The sequence below is a fragment of the Populus alba genome, chromosome 9 (assembly GCF_005239225.2).
Source record: "Populus alba chromosome 9, ASM523922v2, whole genome shotgun sequence".
NCBI lineage: Eukaryota > Viridiplantae > Streptophyta > Magnoliopsida > Malpighiales > Salicaceae > Populus > Populus alba.
This window is the reverse complement of record NC_133292.1, coordinates 9661448-9683117: the sequence shown is the minus strand read 5'-3', so window position 1 is coordinate 9683117 and position 21670 is coordinate 9661448. Positions and strand designations below refer to the sequence as shown.

The window sequence follows — 21670 nt, the reverse complement described above, 5'->3', positions numbered from 1 at the left end:
ATTCGACTCAATCGACTTTCAGACTTGGGCTGCACAGTGAAAATGCCAGTGTCTCGCCCCGTTCCAGAAATCCAACTCCATCTTTTCCTGGTTTAAATTCGAAACCTAACTATCCCCTTCGTACGTAAGAGAGGCATCCCTTGTTCAACCAAACATATTGATGTGGCGGAATTTTTGGGAAATATAACCATTAATAAACTCTTGTCCCTCCCACATGGTCAGCATTGAGAGTATCCCCTCTCGAGACACGAAGGAAATCAAAGGTTCTCTGAAGTGGAGTATGAGTGGAGGAAACTATTCTAGCAAGCAACAATGATGATGTTTTATTCATGTCCTGCGTCTAATGCGTATCAAAACTCTCTTTTTATGATACTTTATCGTCTTCGGTAGCGCGCTAGTTTTTATTGTGTGATATGTTTTAAAAATATATTTTAATTAAAAGTATTATATCTTTTTTTATGATATTGATGTTTTAATGTCAATATAAATTTTTTTAATAATTTTTTATAATATTTTTAATAAACAAATAAACTAATTACAAAAGTGCTTAGTTCGAATTTAAAGATTTCATAAAAAATTGTTAATAAATTAGATTTGATGAACTCATAGTAAATTTGAATTTGATCATAATTTTATGGATTTGAATAGGTTTTTAAGAGTATTTATTTTTGCTTTTGTAATTGAGATTATGATTGGGTATAACCTAATTATATACAAAATTCAATTATAAAAACTAATTTTTTTATAATTTTTTTAATGAATGTCACACATAAAACTCAATTTTTACCTCTAAAACAAACACTCCCATCAATACCAATACAAATCCTAATGGATGTGGATACAAATATTTATGAAATCTATTATATAATTTTTTAAAATAAAAAATATTTTTCGGAGTAAAAATCATGTTTTGCGTTTAGATGTAAAATGAGTGTGAGTCGTGTCGTGGCATGTATAAAAAAAAGTGCTGTGATTATGTTTTCATTTATCCATCTTTTTTAAAAAATCGAAAATGGCTCACAACTAAAAGAACTAAATTAAATAATTTTAATAAAAAATTACAAGAAAGTTCAGAATTAATTTCAATTATGCTGAACGCTATTCAAATAATTCGGGGGCTATGAATCACACGAATATCCTATCCTTGAACCACACTCCAAGCAGGTTACACCTCAATGCGAAACCGGCACTAAAATATAACACTGGTTTTCACGTACATTTATTCCTTTAATATTTAATTTTCTGCAACAAATAGCGAAGTCGGCATAATTCACAAATAGCCACCTAGCAGGTGTTCGTCCTCACGACGTAAAATGGGCCAAGTTTCACTCTGAAACTAACACGTGTCACTATGGTAAAACCCGCCAGAAACTCCAAAATTACCATCGCCACCTTCTTTTTTTCTCCTTTTTGTGCCTTTCGGTGCCTAATTACGAAAAAGGAAACAACAGAGAGAGAACATTCTCTCATTGATTACACGCATAAAGCATCCACAGGCGTCACCGCCAGATCTACTATCTGGAACAAAACTACACCGTTTTACAGAGATAAACGTTATCGAGTTTTTAGAGAGAGAAAGAGAGGGACTGGGAGCGGGCGATGGAGGAGAAACTGATAGAGAGGCTAGAATCAGCGGTGGCGCGATTGGAAGCGCTGTCTTTGAGGAGTGGAGGTGTGGCTGTGAGTGGCGGAGATGATTCCGCGGCGACGGATCCGTCGATTGTGGCGTTTGATGATTTCATTGGGACATTCTTTGGTAGGGTTTCGAGTGCCGCGGATAAGATTGGAGGACAAGTTTTAGAAGTCACGAAAATTCTAGAACAAGCTCTTAATGTACAAAAGGAACTTCTCATCAAAATCAAGCAAACTCGGGTACTGATTTATTTATTATGTTTTGGAGGTTTTAGTTTTAAATTAAGAAGTTGGCGCCATTAAAATGTATGTGGTTTTTTTGGCTTTAATGATAGAAGGACAATATTGAGTTTGAAGTGATTATGTAGCTTGAATTTGATCGTGATTCGCTGTATTAGATAGCTCGTGAAGTGAAAGAATTATAGTTTGATTTAGGTGGTTTTGGCTGACTTGAGTTTTTTTAACCGTCTCTAGAGGAATTTGTTAAGATTTTGCTGGGATGGTTTAATCATATATATATATATATTGTAGTTTTAACTGTTTGCATGATCCGGTACATTTTGATTTGTCATGGATGGGTGTTGAGTGAAGTCTGATTTAGTCTCATAATAAAATGTAGTTTGACAAATCGGTTTTATTTAGTTCCCCGTAAATATTTTCTTTGGAATGAAAGATTTGACGAGAATGGCCTTCTCCCGTTGTAATTAGAACTTGAAATGATACGAGAAAGCATGGATATTTAGGTTGGTAAGAAATAATTTGAAAAGTCACTGGTAATTTTAGATTTGTGCAAACTGTCTTCTCTGAAATTGTGTTTCGTTGACAAACTCTAACTTAGAATGGCTATTGTTGCATGATAATGCGTTAGAATATTTAATAAGAACAGTATATCATAATTAGGGAGACAAGATCCGTATGTGATTGTACTTCTTTAGAGGTGTGACATGGACATAGAGTTCTGTATGTTATCATTGTTCTATGTTGGTTAATGTAGTTGATGATGTAAGCATTGAAAGAGAACTTGAAGAGGGAATAAAAAAACAGGTTACTATAGAAGTAGTGAAGGGTACAAAAGATTGGTTAGGGGAGGGTTGTCTACTTTTGATTTCATCGGCAGTATCATTTCCACTGTAGAATTGAAATTTGGTGATGTTGAATGACTTGTTCTATTTGTGCAGAAACCTGATCTTGCAGGATTGGCTGAATTTATCAAGCCATTGAATGAAGTGATCATGAAAGCAAATGCAATGACAGAGGGAAGGAGATCTGATTTCTTTAACCACTTGAAGGCAGCTGCTGATAGTCTCACAGCTTTAGCTTGGATTGCTTACACTGGAAAGGATTGTGGTAAGGGCATTTTGTAGTCACTTCTACATTCTAGTAGCATGTAGTTCTTTATCCCTTTGTTTTGTTTTTTTTTCCTGATACTGCTTTTTCTTATTTGAGGTATGAGCATGCCTATTGCGCATGTGGAAGAAAGTTGGCAAATGGCTGAGTTTTACAGTAACAAGGTACTTTATGATTTGCTGGATCCTTGCATCTCACTATAGGGAACTGCAACAAAGTTGAGATGCTCTTCATTACTGTTAGCTGTAGGAAGAAAACAGAACTGGTAGCTTGAAGAGGATGTTTATGGAGCAGAATTAGCCCCCAAAACTGCATTGTTTTTTCTCTTTATTTTATTTGACTATGCCACATGACTTTTATCCAAGTCATTCATCTGTAGACCCTTGCATTCTTATTTTGGTGTTTGATATCTGCATTGAACTGCTCTGTACCCACATTATCTAATTGCACATGAAAACAAGTTATTTAGTGAGCGAGGAAACTACATTGATTTTTGCAAACTTTTTGCGCTGTAAAATTCAGATTCTTGTACAGTACAGAAGCAAAGACCCAAACCATGTTGAATGGGCCAAGGCCTTGAAGGATCTATATTTACCAGGTTTGAGGGACTATGTTAAGAGTCATTATCCCCTGGGCCCAGTTTGGAGCACTACTGGCAAAGCAACGGCCTCTGCTCCATCAAAAGCTCCTGCACCTCCACCTCCTCCACCAGCTTCTCTCTTCAGTTCTGAATCTTCTCAGCCTTCATCATCAAAGCCTAAAGAAGGGATGGCTGCTGTTTTCCAAGAAATTAGTTCTGGGAAGTCTGTGACTACAGGTAGTCTTTTTCTTCACCTTTTAAAAGAAAGGTCCTCAGCAAAGGATATTGTAGTTCATCGATTTTGGTTTCTTTCTTCCCAGGTCTTAAAAAGGTCACAGATGATATGAAGACAAAGAACCGTGCTGATAGAACTGGTGTTGTTGCTGTTGCTGAAAAAGGAGGCCGCGCTGGTGCATCTTCGTTCTCCAAGGCAGGGCCTCCAAAGCTAGAGCTTCAAATGGGTCGTAAGTGAGTGTCTATCTGTTTCAAAATGATTTGATTTTAAATTAAAGCATCAGGCTAGCATGGGGTGTGATTCATATATTATCTCTTTGGTTGTATCTTCTTGCAGGTGGGTAGTCGAGAATCAAATTGGAAAAAAGAATTTAGTAATTGATGATTGTGATGCAAAACAGTCTGTATATATTTTTGGATGCAAAGATTCAGTTTTGCAGATTCAAGGTAATTTTTTAATCTGTGAGGATATATAATGCATGCCATCCATTTACAAATATTACTCAATGTTATTTTCCTGTTTATAAAGCCACAAGCAGCTTATTTTGGTTCTCACTATTTGCAGGCAAAGTTAACAATATAACAATTGACAAATGCACCAAGATGGGGGTTGTATTCATGGTTAGTATGAGAAAGTCTGAAAGAAACATGCCAATATGGTTTCTGCTCCGTAGTGCCATCACACCTTTTGAGTTGAATGTTTCTTTTATTGGATAAACAGGATGTGGTGGCTGCTTGTGAGATTGTGAATTGCAATGGTGTTGAGGTGCAATGCCAGGTATGTTATTTCAAATTATGTTCGGCTTTGTCATTACTGTTTTGGTAATTGGACATGTATAGTTATTGATGCTTGGTTTATGGAATACAAGCATGATCTAAAGTTACATCTACCAAATTTGTTCCCTGCTCTAGGGTTCTGCTCCAACAATTTCAGTGGACAACACGGGAGGCTGTCAATTATATTTAAGCAAGGATTCCTTGGGGGCATCTATTACTACTGCTAAATCTAGTGAGATCAACGTATTGGTACCTGGTGCAGAGCCTGGTGGTGATTTGGTATTTTTCCAACTTTTACATGTGTTCCTTCTATGTTTGACTACAAAGATTTTGTTATTCGCCATTGTGTATGTTGCTTTTCTTTTCTTTCTCTTTGGGTTGGGTGGAGGTCTTAATGCTCAAATCCTTCTCTCTCTTAATAGCCAGCTCAAATCACAATCAGATCCCTTTTGTTGTACTTTTGAAGATTTTTGCTTTGTAATTTCCTAAGAAATGGCTTACCATGTCTTCATTTGTAGGCGGAGCATGCTTTGCCACAGCAGTTCATTCATGCATTCAAGGATGGCCAGTTTGAAACCACTCCCGTTTCCCACTCTGGAGGGTAATTGGGTCGAGGTCCTGTTGCAGATGCTGGTTTCTACTTTTCTATTTTATTTATTTAATTTCTTGGATGGCTAGGGGTCGCTTCAATGCATTTTTTCCCCCTTTGATTCGATTTAATGTCAATACATGATTGTGACACATGATAGAGTGTCTGCTGTTTATGCCCTTCTTTGTTGCTTGGGTATATCACACTTTTGGAATTTTCTGCGTGATTTTTATTTGCAGAGTTTGCCTCTTAGTGCCTGTCGTGTTGCAAAGTTCTTGTAATTGCCGTTGTGTTGTAATGAGAACGAGTTGCTGCATCATTTTGCGCTGTCAAAGCCTCCTTTTTTCTTTTTTTTCTTTTTTTTTTCATAATTCTATCCCCTGTCTATCTTCTGTTGATAAACTGAGGCCGTCGCCATCCTGAAAATCGTCATTGAATTCGGAAAGTTGAAACAGCCTGCTGAGACATAAACACGTTGATTGCCTGTAATAGATGTTGCCCAGCAAGAGCTGTTAAATTCAATCTGGTGCAAGTCTCATCCTGGTTTATCTTTTAGCCTGGGCGTTTTATCCTTTTTAAACACTTGATCCAACAACCAACTCCGGGAGGTAGAAGCTGAGGTGTATTTGGTTAGTATCATTTTTGTTTTTATTTTTTTGAAAAAGAAAATGGTTTTGAGTTATCGATGAATTGATAACAGTGGGATTCGAATTTGAGACAACCTGGGTTTTATGTGGTTTGTCAATCAACCAGGTAAAATAATCCTTGTGGGGTTTGACCAGAGTCGGATACGGAAGGGTGTGATTTTTTGTCTTCAATTTAATGTATAAATTTTATTCTTATTGTATGATATGATTTTATGTATATATTTGAAATTTAGACTATTTTATTTTATGATTAATGTATGAGGGTGCTTATATTTTATTTTTGTAAAATTTATTAAAAATAAATAAATCCAGTGGATCATTCGCCTAGCAGAGAAAGTCTTTCATCTGATCATATCCAACCAGATCGGAGGTGGGTGGTGGATACAAGAGAAGCAAAATTCAGCTTCAACCCCATCCTAATGGTCTCTAGTAAATTTGACTCGGGACGGTCAATTAGCGATGCCTTTGCACTAGCTGGGGTTGCAAATTCAATTATTTTGATGAGAGACCCATTTGAACGTTACTTTTTGAAAGGCAGTGTGACGTAAAAATCAACTTTCTATGGAGAAGGTTGTGGTAGCTGAGGTCGGCTACCTTTTTCCATGTAAGTTCTGGCCCAACCAGTACCGTTGTTTAGTCACGTAGGATAGTAGGATTGTTTCAAATATTTTAAAAATTAAAAATATATCCTTGATTATATGTTCGTTGACGATAACTTTGTTTTCTTCTTGTGGAAAAACTCAATCTAAATGGGTTGTAGCTTTTTTACGTGGCATTTATATATATATAAAAATGAAAAATATGTAAAGTTTGCTTTTAATGGTGGACTTTTGTGTATAAAATGTTATAACATTTAACCATATTATATTTTCAAGATCGTTTGTTTTTATGATTGAGCATACTTTTAGTAAAATTTGAATTTTATTATTATTTTTTTAGTATTTTTAAATTATTTTTCTGGTATTAAAAATAAAATATATATTATTTAATATATTTGTAAATAACAAAAAACTCTGATGCGGACCAGCCCAGAAACACCAGCAAGGACCCATTACATGTTCTAAATGGACCAATGACTCGGTCCAAGACAAAGACATTGAAAGACGCATTGAATGCATTGGTTTTGAAGGTTTCCACCAAGTCAGAATTGGAAGGTCCATTGGAGTATCAAGAGGAGATCCTAGTACATCTTATCCATGTGGAAGAGGGGTCCAATACAACCTTATTTGGGCCATGAGATAAGGGCTTTATTTTATTTTGTTAGCTACAGCCCAAGGCTTGTTTGGGCTTAATTCATACTTTGTTTTAAGCTAGGATCCAAGGCTTGTTTGGATTAAGTTATGAGCTTTTCATTTTTTGGGTTATGGGCTTTTCATTTTAGGGTTTTGAGCCAGTTTTGAGTGGACCTCATATAAGTCCACATAAAGGGTCCATTAGGGTTAACTTTTCAAGAACTATTTAAACTCATGTAGGCCAAAATTTCAGCAGCTTTGATGATAATTACTTCTGAATTTTTCAGTTTTAACGTGTGAGAGTGATTCTTGCATTCTTCAGTTCTTGAACGAACTGAATCTGACTTATCGAAGATTAACTGGCTTCGTGGCGTCATTCTACTCATTCCAATAGTGTAGGTGCCTTGGGGCAGGTTTCCATTGTGTCACACTCCTATCAGACCTATTTCGGCTTTCCGGGATCAGATCTCAATCTTGATTGTGGGTTGTGTGACCACGTGATCACGAGGTTCGCATCAGTTGGTATCAGAGCTAGGCTCCGAAACAAGGTCATATCATTCTGTTATTTTCGTTTTTTTTTTTTTAGTGTCTCTTGAGTTTTTTAGTGTTTGCATCCATCTTCTTGTTCTTCGTGTCTGTGTCATCTAAGCAAAAAAAAAAAATTTTATATTTCATCTTGTTACTGCCTCTAATCATATCAGTTTATTAAAAAAAAAAAAAATCAGAAAGAAATAGAGAAAAGAGTGATTAGTTAAAATTTGAAGGATCATTCAATTTTTGCCGCAGAAACACAAATCTTGGTGAACCATAAGCAAACCACCTCGGAATCAATTTAAACTTCATATTCAGTCTATTGGGGGTGGGATCGCATGATATATCAAATTTGGGCTTATTCTGATATTATTTGCTTGAGGTTTTAATTCGAGTTTCAATTCTGCCGCAAAACACTACTCTTAGTGAACCCTAGGTAAAACACCTTGGAATCTATTGAAACTTCATATTCTGAGTATTGGGTATGCGATTGCATCACATATTAAATTTGGGATTATTTTGATATCGGTTTCTGGAGGTTTTAATTGGAGGTTCAATTCTGCCGCAAACTGATCATACAAGGGGTTTGGGTACCTAGACATTATAGAACGACTTATAAATTGATTTTTGGTGTTTTCATAGTATTGCAATACTAAATATTGAATTTGAGGTCATTTCGAGATCGTTTGGTCTGGGTTTCAATTCTGTTACGTAAAATTGCGTAATGGGTTAGATTTGCCTCGAGTTTCAAAACATGATCTTTGTTGTTTAGTTTTGTCCAAATATTTTTGTTTCTGCTATATTTGGATTATCTAGGAGTCAAGTAATTGTTTTCTTAACATTCGCTTCTGTTTTATTTCGTGTCTTTGTTTCGTCCACAATTCGTACGAATTTGCATTGCTACTCGCAAAATCGTAATCCTAGTTTTGTTTTGCTTTGTTTTCAGTATATTTATTGATTCTTGAGTCTGAAAATTATATTTAGAGTGCGCTGCGAAGGCTATTGACTTTGATTTGTTGATTTCAGTTCCTAAAGAACCAAAAGAAAGCAAGTTGTGAGGTAAAAGGCGTAGAGAGCTTAATAGAGTGAAAAGCCTTCATTTTTGTTTGTGTGATACACGAGAGGTGTGAGGATATATTTGTGCTACTGACCAAATTTTGCAGATTCAAAGAATGTCTGAAAACAACGAATCAGCGACACAAAACGTTGACGTAGCTTTCCAATTGCGATCCATAGGCCAGCAACTTGAGCTGTTGTCTAGGACGTACAAGGATCTGAAAGATGAGGTGAATTCAATAAAGCAACAGAATAGTGGGGCTGATTGACGGGGAAATACGGCCCGTATGGCTGCACGGAATGTTAGATCTGATTTTGAAGAGTTTGTTGATGAAAACGCAGATGCGGGAGAAGATGACTATGATTTTGCATCAGCTGGCCAAGGAATCAGGTCTGGACCGAACAGGGCTAGGAGGAATGTGAATTTCCGTGGCATGAGCACTTATGAAGATATGGATGGGCACTTGGACACCATTAAACTGAAAATTCCTACCTTTCAAGGTAAAAACGATCCCGAGGCTTATTTGGAGTGGGAGAAAAAGGTAGATTGGATTTTTGATTGCCATAGCTATTCTGAACAGAAAAAGGTGAAATTGGTGATAATTGAGTTTACGGAGTATGCGTTGATTTGGTGGGATCAGATTGTGATCAGTAGGAGGAGGAATGGCGAGCGACCCGTTCAGACTTGGGGGGAGATGAAAGTCTTAATGAGGAGATGATTTGTGCCAAACCACTATTATAGAGACTTATATCTGAAGCTCCAAGGTCTGAATCAAGGTTATAAGACAGTAGATGAATATCACAAAGAGATGGAGATAGCAATGATTCGGGCTAATGTTGTTGAGGATAGAGAAGCCACCATGGCTAGATTTCTTAATGGGTTGAATCGGGACATTGCTAATGTGGTTGAGCTACAGCACTATGTGGAGCTAGAGGACATGGTTCACATGGCGACGAAGGTTGAGAGACAACTTAGGAGGGGGCATGCTCGGCCAGCGTTTAATTCTGGTTCGTCATCATCTTGGAAGTCGAATATAAAGAGAGAGGGCACTATCCGCCCAAGATCCTTTGGTCCTTCTAGAACTGAACCACCAAAGGCTAAAGTTGATGTCCCTACTGATGCCAAAGGTAAATCTGAAACTCAACCTAAACGTACTCGTGATGTTAAATGTTTCAGGTGTCAGAGACATGGACATTATGCTTCAGAGTGTCCAAACAAGAGAATCATGATGATTAGAGATAATGGTGATGTGGAATCTGAAAGTGACAGTTCTGATTGTGAAGGCATGCCACCATTGGAGGATAGTGATGGGGATGAGTTAGCATTACCGGTTGAGGAGTCCTTGGTTATAAGGCGAACACTTCAGGTTCAGATCAAAGAAGATGATAGTAATGAACAAAGGGAGAACATCTTCCATACGCGTTGTTACGTACAAAGAAAGGTGTGTGGTTTAATTATAGATAGTGGAAGCTGTGTTAATGTTTGCAGTGCCACCCTTGTTAGTAAACTGAATTTGTATACTGCTAAGCATGCTAAACCATATAGATTGCAATGGCTGAATGATAGTGGTGAAGTGAAAGTGACTAAACAGGTTGTGGTTCCATTTTCGATTGGGAAATATGTTGATGAAGTTCTGTGCGACGTGGTATCAATGCAAGCAAGTCACATCTTGTTGAGGAGACCATGGCAATATGATAGGAAGGCAATTCATGATGGGGTTAAAAATAGGTATACCATTGTAAAAGATGGTAAAACCATCACTCTTGTACCTCTTACACCCAAACAGGTGTATGATGATCAAATAAAGCTAAAAAGTGAGCATGAGGCGATGGGGAGAGAAAATCAAGGTGAGGAAAAAGGGGAGAGAAGACCATCAGATTCGGCTAGAACCCAAACCACTACAACCCATTCGGCCACCCATCCAAACACAAGCAAATATTCGGCCAACACTCCAAACAAATCAAACCATTCGACCACAACTCAAAAACACCCAAATCTGGCCGAGAGTGGAGGTAAGACAAGAGGAGTGAAGAAAGTCAGCAAGTGTGATGAGAATTGTGTGGAAAAACTAAAGAAACAACCCAATTTTTATGCTAGAGAGGGTGAGGTCAGATCTGCATTTTTCACTAACAAGCCAATGATCTTACTTGTGTACAAAGAGGCTTACTTTAATACTAAAGATCTTGATCATATTGTGCCTAGTGTTGCTATTTCTTTGTTGTAGGGATTTGATGATGTGTTCCCCGACGATAATCCTAGCGGATTACCACCATTGAGGGGGATAGAGCATCAGATTGATTTCGTACCCGGAGCTTCAATTCCTAACCGACCAGCTTATAGAAGCAATCCCGAGGAGACGAAGGAGCTTCAAAGGCAAGTTGATGAGCTGATGGAAAAGGGCTACATTCGTGAGAGTATGAGCCCGTGTGCTGTACCCGTGCTACTTGTGCCAAAGAAGGATGGAACATGGAGGATGTGTGTTGATTGCCGAGCCATCAACAACATAATGGTAAAGTATAGACATCCCATCCCTAGGCTTGATGACATGTTAGATGAGTTACATCGATCCTGTATTTTCTCTAAAATTGACTTGAAAAGTGGGTACCATCAAATTAGGATGAAAGAAGGTGATGAATGGAAAACAACATTTAAGACTAAGCATGGTTTGTATGAATGGTTAGTAATGCCGTTTGGACTTACAAATGCACCTAGTACGTTTATGCGTTTAATGAATCATGTGTTACGTGCATTCATAGGTAAGTTTGTGGTTGTGTATTTTGATGACATTTTGATATATAGCAAGAACTTAACTGAGCATCTTGATCATTTGCGTAATGTACTTAGTGTGTTGCGTAGTGAGAAATTGTATGCTAATCTTAAAAAGTGTGCCTTTTGCATGGAGAAAATTGTGTTTCTTGGCTATGTTGTAACTGCACAGGGTATCGAGATGGATGAGGAGAAAGTTAAGGCCATCCGGGAATGGCCTACACCCAAATCGGTAAGTGAGGTAAGGAGTTTTCATGGGTTAGCTAGTTTTTACAGGCGTTTTGTGAAAGATTTCAGCACAATAGCTGCGCCCTTGAATGAAGTTGTTAAAAAGTCAGTTGGGTTTAGATGGGGGGAGGAACAAAAGTTGGCTTTTGTTTTTTTGAAAGACAAATTATGTTCTGCACTTGTTTTGGCTTTACCTGACTTTACAAAAGCATTTGAAATAGAATGTGATGCGTCTGGAATAGGAATAGGTGTTGTTTTGATGCAGGATCGAAGACCTATTGCGTATTTCAGTGAGAAGTTAAGTGGAGCGACCTTGAACTATCCCACTTACGACAAAGAACTCTATGCCTTGGTAAGAGCACTTGAGACATGGCAGCATTACTTGTGGCCAAAAGAGTTCGTAATCCATTCGGATCATGAGTCCTTGAAACATCTGAAAGGACAAGGTAAGTTGAATAGGAGGCATGCAAAATGGGTTGAATTCATTGAAACTTTTCCTTACGTAATCAAGTATAAGCAAGGGAAAGAGAACATCGTAGCTGATGCACTCTCGCGCATGTATGTTCTTTTACACACCATGAATACTAGATTGTTAGGTTTTGAATATGTGAAGGAATTGTATGATAATGATTCTGACTTTGCTGAGATTTATAATGCATGTGGACATTCGGCTTTCGGTAAGTTTTATTTGATGGATGGTTATTTGTTCAAAGAGAATAGATTGTGTGTTCCTGCTAGTTCTTTGCGTGAATTGCTTGTTCGTGAAACACATGGGGGTGGTTTAATGGGTCACTTTGGGGTTGCGAAAACCTTGTATGTATTGCATGAGCATTTCTATTGGCCAAAGATGAAAAGAGATGTGCAACGAATTTGTGAACAGTGCATTGCTTGTAGAAAGGCAAAATCTAGAGTACAACCGCATGGACTATATACACCACTACCTGTGCCTACTGAACCTTGGGTAGATATCTCTATGGACTTTGTTTTAGGTTTACCTAGGTCAAAGAAAGGTAGAGACTCTATCTTTGTTGTGGTAGATAGGTTTTCTAAAATGGCGCATTTCATTGCATGCCATAAAATAGATGATGCATCTCATATCGCAGACTTGTTCTTTAGAGAGATTGTACGTTTGCATGGCATTCCTAAGAGTATAGTGTCAGATCGTGATGTTAAGTTCCTTAGTTACTTTTGGAAGACCTTATGGGGAAAGTTGGGAACTAAACTCTTATTTTCAACAACATGCCATCCTCAAACAGATGGACAAACTGAGGTAGTGAATAGAACATTATCCCAACTTTTACGTGCTGTAATTCAAAAGAATTTGAAAAGTTGGGAAGAATGTTTGCCTTTTGTTGAGTTTGCTTATAATAGAACTGTGCATTCAACTACTACTTTTTCTCCTTTTGAAATTGTTTATGGTTTTAATCCACTAACTCCTATGGACTTAATTCCTTTACCTTTTGAAGAAAGGGTAAGTTTAGATGGTGAAAAGAAGGCAAAGATGGTGAGAGAACTCCATGAGGGAGTTTGACTACAAATAGAGAAAAAGAACAGACTTTACGCTTCTAAAGCAAATAAGGGACGTAAACTGGTTGTTTTCCAACCCGATGATTGGGTATGGGTGCACATGCGTAAGGAACGATTTCCTAACCAAAGGAAATCAAAATTACAGCCTCGTGGTGATGGTCCTTTTCAGGTTTTAGAGAGAATCAATGACAACGCATACAAAATCGACCTTCCAGGTGAGTATAGTGTTAGTGCTACCTTTAATGTTGCTGATCTTACTTTGTTTGACACAGATTTTGATTCGAGGTCGAATCCTTTCGAGGAGAGAGGGGATGATGCGGACCAGCCCAGAAACACCAGCAATGACCCATTACATGTTCCAAATGGACCAATGACTCGGTCCAAGACAAAGACATTGAAAGACGCATTGAATGCATTGGTTTTGAAGGTTTCCACCAAGTCAGAATTGGAAGGTCCATTGGAGTATCAAGAGGAGATCCTAGTACATCTTATCCATGTGGAAGAGGGGTCCAATACAACCTTATTTGGGCCATGAGATAAGGGCTTTATTTTATTTTGTTAGCTACAGCCCAAGGCTTGTTTGGGCTTAATTCATACTTTGTTTTAAGTTAGGATCCAAGGCTTGTTTGGATTAAGTTATGGGCTTTTCATTTTTGGGTTATGGGCTTTTCATTTTAGGGTTTTGGGCCAGTTTTGAGTGGACCTCATATAAGTCCACATAAAGGGTCCATTAGGGTTAACTTTTCAAGAACTATTTAAACTCATGTAGGCCAAAATTTCGGCAGCTTTGATGATAATTACTTCTGAATTTTTCAGTTTTAACGTGTGAGAGTGATTCTTGCATTCTTCAGTTCTTGAACGAACTGAATCTGACTTATCGAAGATTAACTGGCTTCGTGGCGTCATTCTACTCATTCCAATAGTGTAGGTGCCTTGGGGCAGGTTTCCATTGTGTCGCACTCCTATCAGACCTATTTCGGCTTTCCGGGATCAGATCTCAATCTTGATTGTGGATTGCGTGACCACGTGATCACGAGGTTCGCATCAAACTCTCAACACAATATTAAATACTATCTAAATATCTAACCTGTGAACACTTCTTGTAAATCTATATCCCCACGCGGCTAGTGACCGTTGTTTCAGCTCGGTACTAGACCAGACTTGGGCCTCTCATCGTCTTGACGCAGAATACGGCTCTCACGCTAACCTGATGACGAATTAGACTTTGTATTTTTAACCACAGATTAACGTATGAATGAAGAAACATTAAAATATTGGAATGATTTGGAAAAGACGTTCTGATGGAAATTGCCAATTAGCATCCGAAATTTAAAGCAGAATTTGCTGCAGCACTCACAATGGGTGGCTGATACAAACTTTTTTCCAAACCCCTCAAAATACAATTTTGGTACTTGATGTCATGTGACTTATTCTACGAGACTATCAAACACACACAAGAAGATATTTTAATTTTAAGAAATTTCAAATTCATATATTGATATCCTGAGCTTTTTTTGAAATTAGCAAAGCAGCAATTATTTTTTAATAAACTTTTATTTTTATAAATAAATTTTTAACACATATTTTGTAAAAGAAAATTTGTCCACGATACTATTTTTTTCTTTTTTAAAAAAAAAGTCTATCTATGTTTCACTCATTTTTTGCCGACGGGAACTTGGATTTTCAGACTCATTGAGCCGACACGTTTTTTAGATCCCATGTTGCCTCTTCAAACTGAGTCACTGTTACAAGCTACGAGGTAATAAAAAAACCCAAAAAGACAGGGTCCCATTCCACGAGCCACGAGGACATCCAGCTAACTTTAGTTGAATTCCACACACACAGCAGAATCGAAACTGCTACACTTATATATAAACTTTTAAACCGTTAAACTCCATTCCTCTCCACTTCACTCGCCTTCCCCTCCATTTCTTTGTCCCTTCCTCTCCCATCCCTTGAGAATAATAATTGATATTCCCACAGCCACACATACAATACCAAACATGGCGATTTCAATCCTCATCCTTCTCTGTCTCCTTCAATCTTTCAACTTCGCTAGTAAGTTCAAACTTTGATTTATTTTGGCCTAAAAGACATAAAAATTAAGAGGTTCACAGCTTGATTTTGGTTTTTGTTACAGGTTCACAGTCTTTTATTGGGGTCAATTATGGTCAAGTGGCTGATAACTTACCCCCACCATCAGCCACAGCGAAGCTCCTACAATCTACGGCTGTACAGAAAGTTAGGCTCTATGGTGCTGATCCAGCAATCATTAAAGCACTGGCAGATACTGGAATTGGGATAGTTATTGGTGCTGCTAATGGAGACATCCCTGCTTTAGCTTCAGATCCCAATTTTGCGACTCAGTGGGTTAACTCGAACGTTTTAGCTTACCCTTCTAGCAAGATCATTCTCATCACAGTTGGTAACGAGGTAATGCGATATGAACACTTCTACGATTTTTAATTGCTGATTTTCTACACTGTGAACGTAATTATCAGAATTGTATAGTCCTGACATTATATTTCAAGTGGGCTAAGTTATGGAGGGTGTTGGTTTTGACAGGTATTGTTATCGAACGATCAAAACCTGATCTCTCAACTTTTACCAGCGATGCAAAATATGCAAAAAGCACTTACCTCTGCCTCCCTCGGCGGCAAGGTCAAGGTCTCCACTGTGCATTCCATGGCCATACTGTCTCAGTCCGACCCGCCTTCTTCGGGTTTGTTTAGCCCGGCTTATCAAGACACTATGAAAGGGTTATTGCAGTTCCAAAAGGACAATGGTTCACCCATTGCCGTTAATCCGTACCCCTTTTTTGCTTACCAGAGCGACCCAAGACCGGAGACTCTGGCTTTTTGCTTGTTTCAACCCAACTCGGGACGAGTTGACTCGGGAAATGGGATCAAGTACATGAACATGTTTGATGCTCAGGTAAGCACATTCAAGTTTTTACTGATTACTTTGAACAGTTGCTGACATGCTGGTGTGATTCAATCTTGGCCGTGCGTGCCTTACACGCCGTGGCTATAGTTAAGCAACGTAGTTAATATTGTGTTGATTTTTTAAAGTATAGTAACAATAACTTCAAGGAAAAAAAAACAACTTTATGTAAAACACGTTACGAACATGTTTCCAAACTAGCCGCCACCCTGTTATTTTTTATAATGATATTTTTTATTTTTAAAAAATTATTTTAATAAAAAACATATTAAAACAATTCAAAAATAAAAAATAATAATTTTTAAACAAAAAAATTCAAATTTTATCCGCCACTCTGTTTGCAACGCAATACTAAAACAAGGCTCGTTACGGATTAATGGATGGTTGGTCCAGACGAGGCTGTCGCAATAGTATAGTGATCAGCAGACCTCGATGATTAATTCGTAATCAGTTGGGCGTTGTAGAGGCCCAGTGAGTAAATGACACATTGACATGTGAGATTTTTAGGTCAATAAACAAAGAAGTACGGGACAAGCTTGTGGCATACAGTAGCGATATAGCGTAGCGTAGATGTTTTGTCTTCTCTGGTCACGAAGGCACGACATTGACATGGGGAATTAGGTTCCCTGTACCTATGTCAACTTTACGCCTTCGGCCTTTACGAAAGGTCTCCAGCAATTTCGATCACTTGGGATCAGTTAAGGTTGTGTTTTTTTCGAGTGCGCTTACTTTAAGTGCCAAATTATTGAAAGCTTGCCGTGTGGGTTGCGCAAAATGGAGGGATGAAAGTTCCATCGATGTAACAAAAACTTTGCTTGGGATGATCAAGGATTAGAGTTCATTTTCCATGGATTATCAACAAAATGCTGTGATTATTTACATGTACACGTCATTTTGTTGATATTTGCAAGAGTGTTGCATCATACGGTTGTGGGTGTGTTTTGGACTTCGATGAAGCATTGCTATAGAATTCCTGTTTAAATGGTAGTGTGGTGTGCTAACTTTTAGAAGTCAAATTAATAATATTTGGTTAAAGAGACTTAGAAAGCAAGTGCATTTGTTCAAGGACTTCATGAAAAAGCATTTGCAGATAATTCTCTCCTCTATTATATGCCCTTCCTTTTTCCCTGAGAGGATAGAGGGCACTGGGATGTGACTTATTGTGCCTCATGACAGGCTGGCCTTTGCTATAATCTATGCTCAAATCGTTCCGAGACTTGAATTATTGTTGATGTAGAAATTGGACCATATAAAATGTTGTTTAATTTGATTGGTTGGGGACCACCATGTGTGAACATCATAATCATATCATCAGCCATTGTAGTTTTTGCATTTACTAAGGGCCAGGCATGGGGTTTGCAAGTGTTTGAATTATGACTACAGAGCACGTATGTAGAAGTACACTTCCCTATACTGATACACAGGTTCATACTTTTTATAATTCATCAAGAGGAAGCTTAAGCCTCTAATGATCAAGTCTTCGGTTCATTAGATTGATGTTATTTAATTGTTCTGGAAAATGAATTGCAGGTTGATGCTGTACGGTCGGCCTTAAATGCTATGGGATTCAATGACATTGAGATTTTGGTTGCTGAGACAGGGTGGCCTTACAAAGGTGACAGCAACGAGGTTGGGCCAAGCGTTGAGAATGCAAGGGCTTATAATGGCAATTTGATTTCTCGCCTTAGATCAATGGTTGGAACCCCACTAATGCCTGGAAAATCTGTAGATACATATATCTTCGCCCTTTATGATGAGGATTTGAAACCTGGTCCTGGTTCGGAACGATCGTTTGGGCTCTTCAAGCCTGACCTTTCAATGACGTATGATATTGGTCTTTCAAAGAGTAGCTTGGTAAGGACCATACCTTCTTTTCCTTCAACGCTTTAAGAATGTTTCTCCTTGGCAATCTTCTTTGTAGGCTGTGGTCATGGTGACACAAAGTAACCTGCAATTATCACTCAATAGAGGAGTTTACATGTATACTAGGATGCTCAAGATCTAACCAGGCTTAGGCCTAAAGCATGACATGTGTTGGTAATTTCCGGTTAACATGATTATAAGAAGGGAGAAGAAAGCATTTAAAATTGACTTTCGTGACGAGGATTGGTAGAAATGTTGAAGGGGAGTCGAAATTTGTTGGCTGTGATGTTCCATTCTATTTGTTCTTAATTGAGAATTTGGTATCAGGGTGTTTTGAAGATTTATTATCAGATTTTCACAGTTTATTGCAGGAAGTTGTATGCATCAAGCGTTGAGCTCATTTTTGCATCTGCATCTTAAATGCAGAAAGACAGTTATAGGGAATGCGTTGCTTAAATGCAGCTAGTTTGATATTATTGATTTGCGATTTGTAAAATCCACCATTTGGTCTTTCCTCAGACTCCATCGACTCCAAAACCTCCAGCAACTTCATCACCAAGTCCAGCAACAGTAGGCTGGTGCGTGCCGAAAACCGGTGCTTCTGATACTCAATTGCAGGCAAGTCTCGACTATGCCTGTGGCCAAGGCATAGATTGCGGCCCCATTCAACCAGGAGGTGCCTGTTTCATACCAGATACTCTGGCATCACATGCTGCTTATGCCATTAATCTCTACTACCAGGCTTCTGCAAAGAATCCATGGAACTGTGATTTCTCAGAAACGGCTGCACTCACGTCCAAAAATCCCAGTAAAATTTCCATTTTAACTCCAACTCTATTTCCTTTCATGTATACAAAATTTATGCAATTGCTGACATTAGAAATGACCACATCACGGTTCCTATTTGAGCATCTTCTTACTTAAAGTTGCTTTGTGTCAAAAAGCAATTCTTTCTACAACACGTAAATGAATAACTACTCTAGGAACCATTAGGTGCCAGCTCTTGTTATCATGAATTATACTTTAAAAAAAAAAGGTGATATTCTCTTCGTTGAATTAGCTCCATATTAGTATGTGATTAGAAATGTAAAAAGAACAATAGCTTTTAGTTTTCATGGCTACTGATGAATTAAGAATATAAAACAATATTAGCTTTTGAATTTTTTGCCCACTTTATGGCTTTAGGTCCCCACATCACCCAAAGTTTTAATCTTTTGTGGTTTATAGTCTCTGTCTTGGAATCATTGCCATGCTTATGAATGTGTTTCTCTCTCTAATTGTAGGTTACAATGGCTGCACCTACCCTGGGGGGAGCACTTGAAAAAATCAAGAGCAGGTTTCATTTTGGTACTGTACCTTGATGGTTTTAATTTGAATCTGCGATTGTAAAGGCTTCCTCCTTCAATTTGGAAGCATTGATTTAGATCTCTGTTTCTCGCTGTCCATTTTCATTGCTCTGATGCTGTTAAGGTAGCAGGAAGTATGCCATGAAGTGCAATTATGTTTAGAGGAACTTTATAGACTGTCACGTGGTTTCTGGTACAATGTTTCAAATATCCAATCATGTACATCTCTTATAGACAAGGCTTAAAGTGGCAATCATGCCATTTTCTAATTTACAAGGCTCAAACTTCAAATCTATTGCAAGTTGCCCTTTTTCCTCTCTCCCTGTCGTTATTTATCTGAGGAGCCCACAAGTTTTTGTGAAGAAAATGTCTCTGCTTAATCCTCTTTTTTTCTCAATGATCAACGCAAACTTGACTATAACTATGGTTATATTTATTTCTTGAAAAATTATTTTTTAATTTTTTTTGTTTGTTTTTTATTAAAAAATTTAGTTAATAAAAAATACTTCTTGATCAAAGAAAAATTTGGCTTTGTTTCGAGAAATTTTTTTTTTTTATTTTGAACGGAAAACACTTTCTGGAAATTGTGAAAAAATTAAAAATGTTAAATTATTTGTTGATTATATCAAATTTGATACTCAAATTTTTAATTATTATATATATTTTGTTTTGAATATTTTTTTTTCAATTTCATTCCTTAGAATTTAATTTTTATATTAATTTTGGTCCTTATTTTTATAATTGTTATTTGCTTTTCCCTTATTATTTTTTAATTAAAATTTTTTATCTATCAAATTTGATTCTTATTCTTTTGATTGTTACTTATTTTATTTGAAATAATTTATGAAATGTTAATTATTATTATTTTAATTTTTTCATCTTTTAATTTTTTTATTTTTTAGATTTGATCTCTATTATTTTGATTATTATTTATTTTATTTGAGATCATTTATGAAATTATATTTTTTTTACTCTCATTCTCATTTAACTTTTTAATTTGTAAGATTTGTTCCTAATTATTTTAATAAACTTAAAAAAAATAAAACACTAATAAGTTATTTTCCAGCTCATTTTTCATAACATAACCAAATAGTAAAAAATATTTTCCAACTTATTTTTCACTATACTACCAAATATCAAAAAATAATTTATTTTCTCGGAATTCACTTTTCTAAAATTTATTTTTTAAAAAAATATATTTTTTAGCAAACAAACAATACCTACATAATTTCCTCGATATTCCATAAGAGGATCTGGATTTCGTTTCCCCCATAGTTTTGTCAGGGCAACTTTGGATTGTATGCATCAATCTACACTTTTCACCAATTTTGTGGACCGAGTCCCATATTTTTGGAAACAGAACAGAGCCCTTCAGTTTTATATTTTCCACTCTTGATTTGAGTACACATGCATGGAAATCCATGAACAGTCGACTCTTGGATTTCTATAATGTATTCAAAACCATGTCCTCTCTTTGTCATCTTGGTTTGTGCCGGGATGGCATTAACAGAGCCCATCAGGAGGAAATCCAAGCTAAATTTTGCAGTAGACTATGTGAATGCGTGATCAACGTTCATTATTAGCATAAAAATCTATGGAATTGGTGTCCTCCAATTATATGCTAGGTAAATGGTGTGTTAGTAGTTAATACTCCGGCTTGGGCCCAAACCGGTAATTTCAAATTATTTGTCTTCTATACTATAGTGAGCATCAACATCTCTCGAGTTAACCTCTACCTGCCCTACCACGACGCCATGGAAACGTAATTTCTGATGCACAATTACAAGCTGCTTTAGGATACCACATGGATTTCCAAAAACAAAAAAAGACGACCACTTTTGCATGTGAAAATCTCGAATCAATTGGGCGTGTGAAAACGAATCCACTTTTGACTCTGGGTGGGCCTTAAATCTGAGTTTGCGTATTGAAGACATTTGACAAGTTATCATATATTCATTAATTATCTTTTTAATAGGAAGAAAATATAAAAAATCCGTTGTCGTCCAGCGGTTAGGATATCTGGCTTTCACCCAGGAGACCCGGGTTCGATTCCCGGCAACGGAATTTTTATTTTTAGAATAGAATAAATTGGCTCTCTTCTTCTTTTTTCCATGTTATTTCCTTGCGAACACTAACGATTTAGCTCTGAAAATGATGAGGTTTATATATGTATCTGACCCCTTTTTTTCTGGCATTATTCAACTGTTATCAATATCTGACCCATTCTCTGTGCTCTTTCATGACCATGTCAACCCCTTGCAGGAATTATCTATACAAAAAATGGCGGCAGTCCTTCCTACAGTCCATCATTTGAAAATAAGTGGTTGCCACCTGTTCTTTTATGATTGGATAGGATCTTCACAGAAAGGAG

At 37.2% G+C, this 21670-nt stretch overlaps 2 protein-coding genes and 1 non-coding gene across 3 annotated transcripts; all 3 read left to right on the top strand.

The window, feature by feature from the left end:
• Positions 1 to 1406: 1406 nt before the first annotated feature.
• On the top strand, positions 1407 to 5493 carry LOC118058759 (cyclase-associated protein 1). Its single transcript, XM_035071512.2, has 10 exons — positions 1407 to 1872; positions 2811 to 2979; positions 3079 to 3143; positions 3502 to 3796; positions 3880 to 4027; positions 4131 to 4240; positions 4359 to 4414; positions 4515 to 4571; positions 4706 to 4849; positions 5089 to 5493. Exons 1-10 carry the CDS (start codon positions 1600 to 1602, stop codon positions 5173 to 5175), a joined length of 1404 nt encoding a protein of 467 aa, XP_034927403.1. The 5' UTR covers positions 1407 to 1599; the 3' UTR covers positions 5176 to 5493.
• A 9546-nt stretch (positions 5494 to 15039) lies between these two features.
• Positions 15040 to 19594, top strand: LOC118058760 (glucan endo-1,3-beta-glucosidase 7). Its single transcript, XM_035071513.2, has 6 exons — positions 15040 to 15205; positions 15288 to 15580; positions 15713 to 16081; positions 17621 to 17944; positions 18473 to 18761; positions 19237 to 19594. Exons 1-6 carry the CDS (start codon positions 15151 to 15153, stop codon positions 19272 to 19274), a joined length of 1368 nt encoding a protein of 455 aa, XP_034927404.1. The 5' UTR covers positions 15040 to 15150; the 3' UTR covers positions 19275 to 19594.
• Positions 19595 to 21291: 1697 nt separating this feature from the next.
• Positions 21292 to 21363, top strand: TRNAE-UUC (transfer RNA glutamic acid (anticodon UUC)). The gene has a single exon. It is a non-coding gene; the product is annotated as a tRNA-Glu (tRNA).
• Positions 21364 to 21670: the final 307 nt, after the last annotated feature.